The sequence below is a fragment of the Alligator mississippiensis genome, chromosome 4 (assembly GCF_030867095.1).
Source record: "Alligator mississippiensis isolate rAllMis1 chromosome 4, rAllMis1, whole genome shotgun sequence".
In the NCBI taxonomy this organism is placed as follows: Eukaryota; Metazoa; Chordata; order Crocodylia; family Alligatoridae; genus Alligator; species Alligator mississippiensis.
In genome coordinates, this window is record NC_081827.1 from 71,935,008 (window position 1) to 71,948,166 (window position 13,159).

At 39.6% G+C, this 13,159-nt stretch overlaps 1 protein-coding gene across 1 annotated transcript in view; it reads left to right on the forward strand.

Moving 5' to 3' along the window:
- The window catches only part of TPH2 (tryptophan hydroxylase 2), a 71,509-nt gene extending 58,968 nt beyond the window's left edge, over positions 1-12,541 (forward strand). The window contains exons 9-11 of the mRNA XM_006258467.3: positions 4,813-4,908; positions 11,906-12,039; positions 12,133-12,541. Coding sequence (XP_006258529.1) covers positions 4,813-4,908; positions 11,906-12,039; positions 12,133-12,307 — 405 coding nt within the window. The 3' untranslated portion in view covers positions 12,308-12,541. The remainder of the gene's footprint in view (positions 1-4,812; positions 4,909-11,905; positions 12,040-12,132) is intronic.
- The last annotated feature ends 618 nt before the right edge of the window (positions 12,542-13,159 follow it).

The following is a 13,159-nucleotide window of genomic DNA, read 5'->3' on the forward strand; positions in this document are numbered from 1 at the left end:
GAAGGGTCTAGAACCCCATTTCCTCCACATCCAGGAGACACTAGCCATAGTCACTGAGCTATTCAATTAGGAGGAGGTACAAGTCTCCCTCCTGCTCAGGCCATGTTTTTGAATGCAAAAGGCTGTCTGTGTCCACTGTGTTTTACGGGGAGCTTGAGTCTGTTGGTGTTTTTAGCACGTTTGGCACGCACCTGCTGGGTTGGTCTTCTAAAGGCACTACAGCTAGTTGAGGTGGTTCTTGATAAGTCTTACACTTATGAACTAGAGACCAAGCTGTTCAGACCTGACAAGATAGCAGCCATTGTGAGCATGTGCAAGAACAGAACTTCACATGACTGTGGAAATTTCTTAGAAAAAATGAGTCACTTGAGGGATTTAGTGAGGATTTTAAAATCATGCTCATGAATGACATGTGCCTCCGGAGGCTGGGGGTGCATGGTGACCACTCACAAGCAGTGGTGGTGGGGACGTGGCAGCGGTGAGCAGGGAGCTCCCACAGGTGGCTGCAGCAGTGTCACCAGTGGGGGGTGGCGAGTGCCAACCAGACATCAGTGACCACCACAGACATCACTGCCAGTGTCAGTGGCAACTAGCAGTGATCTGCGACTGCCTGCAGGTGCCACCGGCAGTGTTGGTGGTGGCCAATCACAGGGGGTGCACTGCCAATCTCAGGGGGTGCACATGCACCTGCATGCACCCCCTACACATTGCCAGTGATAATGCTCTTAGAGCGTCTTTGCTATGCCTAGAAGTGCTGCTTGGAAATACACCCCCACACTTTGTTCTCTACCTGTTCCTGGAAATGTGCCCAACAGTACTCTTAGATTCTGTGGGTCCATCTACATGAGATATTTACTGAGGGTTGCCTAATTAGCTTCACAGTAAAGCAGCTCTGTTTATACATGCAGAGCTATTAGGCCAGAGTAAAACTGATTAACTCTGCCATAGTTTAGTGCTTCTTAATACAAATACTATCCTATGGGTGAGTTATTTACTCCAATACATTGCACATATAGATGCTGGCTGGGGCATGAGGCTGCTACAGTGTGGGGCTGCCTTCTGGTTAGCCCTGGATTGAAGCACACTCATGCCCCAGCCAGCTCCTTTGCAGCATGCTGAGCCAGGTCAGAGCAGTCCTGGACTGGCAGGCTGACCCCCTAGGGTCCGCTGACAGTCCAGACTGTGTCACCCCAACTCTGTGCACTGCAGTCCTATGCGCATGCATACACACTGCACCCAGGAGCAATAAACTCCAGCATGAACTGTGCTGGAGTTTATTCAGCTGGACTAATTTCATGTGTAGATGTGCTCTGTGTCTTGGGAGTACATTTTGGTGTATGCTCAGCACCACTCTAAACCTTGCTTCATTTTTGGATTTGGTGCATCTGAAGCAGGAGTGAGTGGGCAGGGCATGCTTAATGGTAGTATTCCCAGGTATGGCACAGATGTGGTATAGGTATGTCCTTGGAAGTCAGCAGCTACATTTTGCCTCAATCCCAGTTGAGGTGCCTGGGTCCTTTTGTAGTTCTGGCCCTGATAGACTAGCATTCAGGATTTTTGTAGACATCTCTGGTTAGGAATAGAGATTCAAAAAAGCCAGAGCCTGAATTGATTCAATCTTTGCAAGTTAGTCTAACCTGGCTAGGCTGAACTGGTTTGAAACCGGGCAGGCATTGTCTGGACTGAGGAAATTCAGGCACATGCCTGCAGTGGCTCAGGCTAGAAGCCAGAGGGTGCTAGAAAAGCCCCCCCCCTTTCCTTCTGCAGGAGCTGAGCTGAAGCGGGTGTGGCCAGGCCCTGGCAGGACTCTCTTATTAGGGATGTCAGCCTGCACGGTCTCAGGTTTTTCCCCACTGGCTGCTCAAGTGGTGGGAGTGTTGCTGGCCCCAGGGCTAGTACTCTGGGGCAGGGGGTGCAGTGCATGCATCTGTTGATAATATGGAGCTTTTCAATCTCCCTCCCTGCTTCGTCATGCAGCAAACTGACAAGTGAGCAAGCCAGCGGGGGGGGGGGGGGGGGGGGAGGGGGGCGCTGATAACAGTCTTTATCACCCAATTAGCAAAACAATAGCCTCTTTCTACATTACTTCAAACTTCTTAAACAGCTTACCGACTGACCTGTTGATTAGCTCCAAAAGCCCTAAGCTGTCCCTGTTCTGTCTGCCTATCCCAGTGAAATTGGAGAGAGAGACATACACACACTTCTCTTGGCATTAGCTAGTGTACCACATGCTGGCTACAGTCCCTGCTGTGGCAGAGAGGAGGAAGGGATCTCTGCTTGAGCAGTAAGTGGTGAGTGGGGAGGAGAGGGGGACACAGGGAAGCCAGCAGATCCTGCTGTGCCTGCAGAGGAAATGATGCACTTCTGAAATGTTTTGTGATCTCATCATTTTCTTTTTTATTTCTGCACTTCTGAGTTCTATCTGGTAACAAAACTGGAAGAGCAGAAGTTCCATGAGAAGAAGAAAGTGCTTTCCTTAGTGATCCAAACTCAGATGATTTAGATGAGCTTCCTATAAATATCAGAGCTTAAGCTTATCCATTGGCGATTTTGGCGTTCAGGTACCTCCAAGCCTCATCAATTGCTAGCTGCTATTGGTTTCAGATATTGTACAAAAGGTTCACTTTTGTTAACTTCCACAGAGTTTCTTTCATGTATGCTGAGTCAGGTAATTAAATAAAGAACAATTACAAATGTGTATGAGCTATATTTGTGGGTGATGGAAACTAGATTTCTGAAAACTTTGTGAAGAACTAATGTGTGTCATCTGTTGTGGACATTTAGGAGCAAATTCTAATTCACTTTCAGGCTTTTTAACAGAACATAGCCATCTAAAAGTAGGTACAAAGTAGGAGATTTTAGATATTACCCCCACCTGTGTGACTAGACTTATCCCTTACAGCATGCCTAGAATGCATTCATTTATGATGTGTTACAAATCTCCTATTCCTGTGCAAAACACTCACTCCTCCTGGTTTTCTCCAGTTAAAGTTTTAATGACTTATGAAGATTCCTGAGCATGGAATCTATTTTGTGCACCTGGGAGTAGGGCGTAAAATCCACATAAGTGGCAGTAATTAATTAACCTAGCTGTGTTGTGCTGAGATATATATAGTGCTGATATAGCTATAACTAGTTGTCTTTGCATTATAACATTATTGCTTTTTAAAACCTTGATAGATGATCAAGCAAATTCTGATGGATAATATCAAAATCAAAATAAACAACTTAGGATCTGTAGTGCTTTTCTTCCCTTTCCATTGTAGGGCTGCTGAAATACCTTTGCTTCACACACTTCCCAATATAATGGAGCGTATAATACAGATTAGACACAGTACTGGTTTTATACTAATATTTTTTTTCCAATATCTTACTAGTATGGGTCAGATGGTACTTACTACCTTTCTAGTTATATGGGTAAAACCTCAATGAACACTTACAATGGACTGGTCCATTGAGCTTACTAGACTGTCTGTAATTGCCTAATTTAGGAAGCAAGTGACATTTTTGTTCAGTTATGGCAGATGACTTTAAAATCTTATGAGGACTAAGGTCCCAAAGCAGGAAAGCCCTTAAGCATGTCTTTAAGTCTATATCTGATACAGTATATAAGTACATACTCAACTTTAAGTCCTACTGCTGCCTTAAGGGGACTACATAAACATGTACCTAATGTGCAGGCCTAAATTGAGGACTAAGACCCAGATTATTGAAATTCACTTACAGATGCATTTACTTACTGGTGCCTAACCTGAAACTGTGCTGATACTGTGCCCAAGTCTCCAGATAAACCTGATACTTAGCACCATTGAGCGCAGTACTGCAGTGCTGCAGCCACAGTCATTTCTACTCAAAAGTTGGAGCTGGGGGTGATGGTGTCCTACATAATAGCCAATGCAGTGGTCCCCAACCTTACCTTGCTCTTGGGTAAGAACAGTAACATACTGTAGACAACATTTAACTCTGCTTTTCTTGCCAGCTGCAGTTTTGACTTTTTATTTGGCTGTGACTGCAAATGACATTGGAGGATCTCATGGGCAATGTGTTGCCCATAAACCATGGGTCAAAGACCACAGTTGTGCCAATGCAGTGTTTCCAGCAATCATGCCAACAAACCACCACCCCATCACTAGAGAGGAGTTATCTGATCTGCAAGGAATCTCACAGGCTAGAGCTGGCCTGTGGAGCCAGAAAAGTTGTCCTGCCCTGCACCAAACTATAAAATGGTCTGGGATGGAAGCAACCTCCACCATCCTGTTGAAACAGGGTCACTGTATAGGAGTGAGGGATCAGAAGGAGAGCAAACAAAAGACAGCATGAATCTACAGCCCAGTGTTTGGGGCACTAATTTGAGCAGGAGAGACCTAGATTCTGGTTCCTGATTTTAGGATTGTTTTTGTTCTTCATTCAATATTTAATATAATATATATGTTAGGATAGGCACCTACATTTTTAAATACCCCAAAGCCTGTTGGAGGTGCCAATCAGGATTTTGCCTTGGGTCCCTTTCACTATCTTTAGGCACACTACATTTGGAAAATTTGTCCCAGGTGACTCTTCTTGTGGTCTGTTTGGAAAACCAGATAAAAAGCAGAATTCTCCATGCCAATTTTGGGCAGAGCTACTTTACTAATAAGCATGACATTTAAAATACTTAGCAGTAAGAGTCCTTGATCTGAACTTATTTAAAAAACATGAAATTCTGAAGGAATGGGGCAATCAAGTGAATATGGTGCCAATTGGTGCTGTGGAAGTGCTTATTTACAACACCAGTATATATCTACATATCTATGTATCTATATATTTTTGCAGTGCTATTTTTTTACCATTGAATTTGGCCTCTGCAAGCAAGAAGGACAACTGCGTGCTTATGGAGCTGGACTTCTGTCTTCTATTGGGGAATTAAAGGTATGTGAGTGGCTACACACTTTTGTCTGAAACAAGTTACTTGAAACAGGAAAAATGATGAAGTGTGAATATTTTTACTTTCAAGTAACCTTAAATATATAAGAATAAATATTCACATCCCAGAATGATGACACTGACCCAAAAACTATGTTTGAAAAGTTAGCTGGTATGTGGAATGTGAAATAAGTTGACAAGGACCAATGTGCAAAGACTAATACAAATTGCAGTGTTTATTGTCTCCTTGATCTCCTTTGGTAGTCAATAAGACATTTAAATTTGTTGCAAGGTGAAGCCTATACTTTCTAGTTCTGTTTACTGCATTGGAAAAGTTTGAAGTAAAAAAAGCTCCTGAAATCCTTATGTAATAAAAGATGCACTTATTTTGAATATGTGGGAAAATCTCTTCATAACATGGAAATAAGGATGGATTTTGCATTATTTGAGGACTCCTGTGGGCTGTAATGGAATTACACGTCTGAGTAAGATGAGCAGAATTCAGCGCACAATCTAGAAATAAAGCCTTGATTTAGAATATTTCCCTCCATTGCACATGTTTAACTTTTTAAGTATCTGTTTTCAAGGGCCCCAGTCTTTTAGTGACAGAGGTGCTTAACTCGACTCAGTGAGAACAGTTACATTGGACAAACTCCTTGGCTACAGATAGATGTTGTATTTGTCCTGGGATAAACCATTATAACTGGTTTATTTGGGGACAAAGAGCATTCATTCATATGTCAGTGTCCCATTGTTCTGGCATAAATCCTAAAAAAGATTCACGGGATAAGAAGAACCAACAGTTTAGACCGGGGTATCACAAAGTGCATGTGAATGGTAATCCTGAGATTGCATCATTGAATGAATGGTAGACAAATGGCAGCATGTTTAGCCATTCACTAAACTCTAATTAGAACGGCAGAGTGTGCACATGCCAGTTCCAGGACATTTCTATTCCAGGACAAATGCAGGTACAACTTGTAACATCTGTTCATAGCCTCAGTGCATAAACTGAAGCATGTGGGTTCAGTATGATTTGACAGGTATACAGCTACAACTGGTTAAATTTTTTTATATGAGAAAGATTTGGTTGAAATTTTTAAAGAATTATGAAATTAAAAAAAAAAGAATTTACAAAAAGATTTACAATATTTTTACTGCTTTTTTCAATTAGTTCTGATCAGGCCCAGTCCTGCTTTGGTCTGATCTGCATCTCAAAACATTTTGGTTGGAATGAGGTAGTCTTTTTCCTAGCCTTATATGAATATACTTTTTGAAAGCAGTAAAGCTAGTACGAATAAAGGAAACAACCTCTTGATTTTTTTTTCTGTTTCCTTATGTTGTATTATCAGTGTTCTGAATACAATGCAGGCTTTCAGTACAATGGCCATTTTACTTTTCACTGAATCAGAATTTAAATATTTGACATTCACTGACTAGTGGATTAAGGTGTCACATCAGCCAGGTGCTAAACACCTCTGGCCCCTAAATCTCTGGTCCAATGTCTTTTGGGTTTGAGCCTCAAGGTCTACACCAGTGATACTCAACAAGGGTGCCAGGGCACCCAAGGGTGCCATGAAATCCTTTGAAGGGTGCAGTGAGGTGTGAGGAGATAAACCAGGTGTGAGGCGATAAGCAGATAAACACAGGCTCAAACTCAATCCCTGCCTGGCTGTTCCCTTGGCCACTCTGCAAAGAGGCAAGCACTGAAATAAAGGAGTCAGGTTTTGAAATGAGGTGCCATTCAGTTCACAAGTTATGGAGAGGGACTTTGAATCTAAAAAAGGTTGAAAATGGGCTTCTTGCAGAATCAGACTCTTGGTTTCACCTAACAGTTAAGTATTGTCAAGTGACAGTGAAAGTGCCTACCCCATTATTTACAAATTCTGAAGACATAAATGCATGGAAAAGAAGAGGCAAGAACTTTGTATGTTTTATAGCATTCATGTAATAAACAAATACATTTTTCATATTGTATTTCATCACAATACAACAATCCTGAACAAATATTATTTACTCAGCAGTTTTCTCAAAATAGAAGCAAACACACAACCCTTTTGAAAAGAACATAAAAAGTATATAATGTGCACATTAATGACATATATTGATCAGTTTCAAAAGTAAGTTCACATATCATCATCATTTTGCCATAAATCAATATTATACACTTTTCCTATTATGTTACATATATATTTCATAGAGTTCAAGGCCACAAGGGGCCATTAGATCATCTAGTCTGCCTCCTGTATATCACAGACTATTACATTTCACTCTGATATCCCACATTCTGAGCCCAATGGCTTATATTAGACTAAAACATTTCAGGGTTTCAAGAGACTCTAGACAGTTGTGTGCTGTAGGCAGAGGACAGGAGAGACTGAGGACCCATAGTCCTCATACTGGCAAGCAATTGACTGGGGAAAAGATGCTCAGAGGATTTTAGCAGACCATCTATGGTCATTGCCAATCTGATGTGGGATACAATTCCTTCCTTACTCCAATTCTGGAGGTCAGTTAGGCCATGAACACATGAACAAAACATGCTAGTCGGACATCTATTTACCATCTCCATTTTGGGCAATCTCTGAAGCTTTAGAGGAAAGCGACCCATAGCCTCACTCTCCCTTTCACCCTGAATACATTTGACTAGCTGTGAACTGGGAGGGGAAATCCCTTACTGATCCCTGCAGGTGACTGGTTGAGGCTATTTGATAATAGGCAAATGCAGAGCTGCAAGTGTTATGAAAACATTGAGGTTAATTCAGACAATCATCCTATGAACTATAAAAGAAAGGGAGGGAGGTCCAGAAAAGACTGTGATGGATAATTTTTTGAGTATACAGTCCACAGATGTTCTCTCAAAAACTGGACTGAAGGACATCTTTTTGAAAAATGTTAAAATTCATTTTAAAGAATGAAAATTATTGATGAGTCCAGTCCCTCCTCTAGTTAGTAGTTTGAATTTTTATTTACTGCTATGAAATATATATCTTATTTCCAGGTTTAATATGTTTAACTTCACCTTGCAATGACTGAATATCGTTGTGCCTTTGTCAGCAAGACTGACAAGGCCTTACACTATCAGATAGCTTTCAGTGCAACAGTATTCACATTAAAAAAATTGTTAGTCACATGACTGGCAATAGCAGAGTAGGAATATTTGCAGCATGAATGTGACCAGCAGAACTCAGCCCTTTTAAGTGACTTGGTGACACTTGTTCAGTTGTCATTGTCTGTCTGTTTTTTCCTGAATTATGTTGCTTCATTACATAAAATCAGCCAACAATTTCAGCACTGATAAACTGAAAAATCAAAGGAATGTAAGTACAAAATAACCTTTGAACAGATTACTTTTGTGAACTTTTAAAATATTTAGAGTTTGACTTTAAGGCATTAAAAATGCAATACCTAATGTTTGTGCTACATATGTAAAAAATCATTATGTGGAAAATACAGAAAGCACCAACATGAGGAGAAACTAAAAAATATAAGGTGGGGAAAGGAACATTAAAAAATAAAGTAGTTTAAAAATATTCTGCTCCAGTACAGTCAGATTAATTCTAGACAAAGAATGTATTTGGTGTTGAGAAATAAGAGAAAAAGTGTACATTTCATTTCAATTAATAAAATGGGGTTATGAAACAGTTATGACTAAAAGACATACTAAACTTAAAAAAAATCCATCTGTTCACTTTATCTGTTGTTCTCATAAGTCCTTTTATTAAAAAGGTCCTTCCACTGACTTTGCTGAGCTGTGAATCAGGTCCTGGGACTTCAGGACCATTTTGTTGTTAAATGCAGAGGCAGATTTTCAGTCCTGTTGCACATCTCTTTTAGTCAAAGTTACTCACAATAACTCCCATTGTTAAAAAGAGGTAAAGTTAACATGTCCCTCTTCATAAGATATATATAAAAAATCAGTGTATTTTAGTACAGGTTGTTGTGTTGTTTTCTGAAGAAGGTGAAGGGGATGGTTAAAAGAAAAACTGTATGCCTGGTGCACATTTTTTACTAGTACTCTTAACTAGAGAGTCTTTTTCTATTTGTCTAAAATATATATATAAAATTCTATTGATATCATAAAAAAGTTCTGGTAACGTCGGCACACAATGTGGAAATGGCTCCTGTTGTAGATCAGCAGAAAAACATTTAAGAGCATATTTTTCGCAAGACTTTTTATATTCTCCTGCAGAATAACAAGACAATAAAATCACTACAGAGACACCGGCTACCTCTTCTCACCCATGTTCTTATTCTGGCCCATGGATAGAACAGCATTTATAACTCATCTCACATTTTCCCTCATATTTACTGGAAGGTTATTAGGCATGGGGTTGGAAAGCCTTAATAACAGTGTTTTAAATTATTCCATTCCAGTCTTTATACTCTGAGGACACAACAGAGCTGTTTTTAATATATCACTGAATGAGTATTTCTCATGCCCTGTGTAAGCAGAGCTGGAAGTACTCTAGGGGTACCCCACCAGGAGAGAACAGATCATATTACTCTTGAGCAGCCCCATTGTCAAATACAGTTACTCTTCATGGATATCAGCAAGGATTGAACTCAGAAACTCACTCCAAACTCTCACTGCTTGATCTAAAGGTGAATTATAATGTCTGCACCAGTAGAACAGCTTATTTCCTGTGAAAATGAGCCACTAAAGTCAACTGGTATCACAAGACCTTGAGATGGTGGGATTTCCAGTTAACTGAAGGATGTAGTACACGTACCCCATAGGTTTTACATTCCATGGGGATGTAAGTGAAGAAGATAAAGTTGAAGAAATATACAGTAAATCTTTACATGTCCCAGTTGACTTAAGACAACTGGTGAAATAACATATGCAAGACAAGTGGGTGGGTGGCCAACATAACTGCATATGATTTATTATTATTGTATAAAATATTACATAAATTATTAATGTTATTAAAATACATTAAATATAACCAAATCTTTAGGATCCTCCCAATTTCATACTTTTCTCTACTGAGATTCTGTACCTTGTAATGTTTGTCATAGCGCACTGAATTTGTTTCACAGCATTGGGGACTATTTGTTAATTGCAACAAATATGTACCATGACTGCTCAAATGGTCTCATTATCCTTATTTGCTTTAAGACAGCATTAGGAAGGGCCCAGCAGGTCTGACTGAAGTTTCTTTTGGGCCCTGGTGCTGCCTGCTTCAGAACGTACAGTTTACATACTGCATTTTGTATGTTCATGGTTGCAGAATTTCAACAGGTCTGGATTTTTAAAGATATTGATATGTTGTTTCCTTCTGCCTGAGGCTATCCAATCCCGCATTCCTCACTTCTCTGTGCATTAAACACAAGGCTACAGGGTTGGGGGGGGGGAACTGTATCCAGTCCCTGCTTCAAGGACTCTTTCCTGTAAAATGCATCAACAGTTCTCAGAGCAGGTGAACTAGCTGTCTAAATCTGCTTTAAAAAAAGGCTTTTAAAAATCTGGCCCTCAGCTGAAGTTGATTTGATGCCAAATACAGGACTTTGCTTCTAATCCAGTTAAGGATTCCAACAATTAAAATCGTGGGCCTAATATCTCTGTAGCACCAGGATCTAACTGAAAAGGATGATAGATCTGCTAACACCACTTTGAAGGTAGAGATATTCAAGGGAATCTGAAAGGCAGGGATGGCTTACCATAGTGTGGCAAAGGTCCAGCATATTCAAGGGTTGTCCCATTGTTTTGGAATGTGGTTATTCATTTTGAAATGCAAAAGGGATGTGGGCTAAGGCAGATCAGTTGAGTCCACAGGTGGGATTTGTGTTATTCTTTACTAGTTTACACCCCATTTTAATTTGTGCTTATGCATGAAAGAGCATGCACGTGCAGTGCCTGCATAAATTACTCAGTAGGCATGGGCAGTGTTGCACTGCTCTGAAGAAGACCCATGTTGCAAATGAAAAAAGAAAAGGAAAAAGCAGCACTTTCATACTCACGAGATATATTCCCTGCATGTAATTTACCCATGTAGTATGTTCAAGTTTTTATACAACACCTTTTACTATAGATAGATGGAGAAAGGATTTGAGGTACTGGAGATAAATCTGCTTGCTTTCAATACTTGTACCTCAGTACAAAACACTGAGAGTGAATACACTTATCCTCAGTGCTCTAAGGTCTATGGCAGGTACAGAAGCAAGAACAGCTGCTATAAATAAAAATGAAGGTGAGGAGAGGGAGCTGCAATTGCTAGTTCTCTACACTGAATCCTAGGGTGTCTGCTCTTAGTGTCCTTCTGCCAATCATACAAAGGGAAAAAAAGATCTAAAAGCTATTCTCCACCTAATCACAGTTGCCTCCTCATCTTTCTAATGTGTACTTTGTACATAAATATGCCTATTTATATAGTTCTTGTTTCCCTGCAGTATTTATTTGGAGCATTATTGCTCAAGTGTACTTGGTAGAGGGGTAATGCATTTCATCAGTACACAATAAATGAACATTATGTGCCAGTCTTCAAATATATAGTTTCAATCCTAAACTCATTGTCAGGAAAATGGCAGGAGCGTTTGGCTTAAGAAGGGATGACATAGATTATGGGGATGGTTTGGTCAGACTGTATTTGCCTACACAGGTGATTACCAATGCTGTCATTCAAGTGATATTTTTGGGGCATTACTTTTTGTAGTTGTACAGATAAATTTCCCGGAATATTTATTTTATGACTTTCTCCTTTCCAGCTGGAAATGTAGGTTTATATTTCTACATGGACACCCAAATACATTTGTGAACTGCTCTTAATTATTTAAGTAATAACTTTGGGGGGGGAATGATAGTAGCTAATAGATTTTTAAGTAAAATTTTATTTATCCTATTTATGGTGGAAGATCCACTGTGAGTAAAATATGTGAGACTAGCAAGTGACTGTAATCATAGAATAACAGTGATATAAAAGCTGGGTGCATAAAAAACTACAGCCTAGACACTCAGGAGTCTCATAATACATTTTAACAGATTCTGTGGTGTATTTTGCAGCATGCTCTGTCTGACAAGGCCAGTGTGAAAGCATTTGATCCAAAGACAACTTGCTTGCAAGAATGCCTTATCACCACTTTTCAGGAAGCTTACTTTGTCTCAGAAAGTTTTGAAGAAGCCAAAGAAAAGATTAGGTAAATTGTTTCTCTTGACTTTTATAAAACACAATCTAATTTTCTTTTCCTTAGATGTGGCTGAAATAGGTGTTAATTTTCTTTTTCTTCCAGGGACTTTGCCAAATCAATCAATCGTCCCTTTTCTGTGTATTTCAATCCCTACACACAAAGCATTGAGATCCTGAAAGACACCAGGAGTATAGAAAATGTTGTCCAAGATCTTCGGAGTGATCTGAACACAGTATGTGATGCTTTAAGCAAAATGAACAGATATTTAGGGATTTGATATCTGTGGCACCGTGGTGTACTGCCAGCTGTTTCTTCTGTGGCTATTCTAGCAACATCTTGTGATATTGTTAACGTTTTAGAGCCATCAATTTTCCCTCTACAGCTTGGCCAGTGACTTTGCATCAGTGTGTAGCTCTGTCTATTTGTAACTTGCAGACAAAACAAGACAACGCTAATTTGCGAACTCAGCAGGAAATGCGATGGCCTATAACCAGCTATTCTGTGACATGCCATAAAGAAATACACCATTAAAAACTTGCCTGGCAATGCTTTTGTTTCCTTAAAGAAGTATTTCATTTTAAAAGTGTTTAATTTAAAATATATATATATTCAAAAGGTCTCCTCTGATTTCATTAGAGCTCTGGACTTAGGTCTGGACAGTCTGTTTTCCCTCTAAGATGCTGTGGAAAAATATTTGCAAAATTTTCCTTGCAAGTGAATGTATATTTCTTTCTGTACTAGTGAAGACCATTTTTTTGTTCTTTGTGTCTTCCTGTATTTGAACGTCTCCAGTGACTGAACGATAGAATTTATGTAAGACTGTGAAGGTCAGAAAGGATATATATCATCGTTAAAGGGTTTGTGAGGGTTGCAAATTATAAGGCAAAGAATGGACAAATATTTCAGAATAGCTGAGTAATTTCAAAACAATATAAAATGTTTGGTAATTCATACAAGAAGGAACTTTAGTTGGTACCTGCAACTATTAAAGAATGCCACAAGAATATCCACCAGCCTTTGACAATTTAGAAAGTACTTCGTCTTAGAAGTGGCACATTCAGTGATATTTATGGGAATCCTTATGTTGTTACATATGACTGTAAGACCCTCTATAGCCATTATTTGTCAA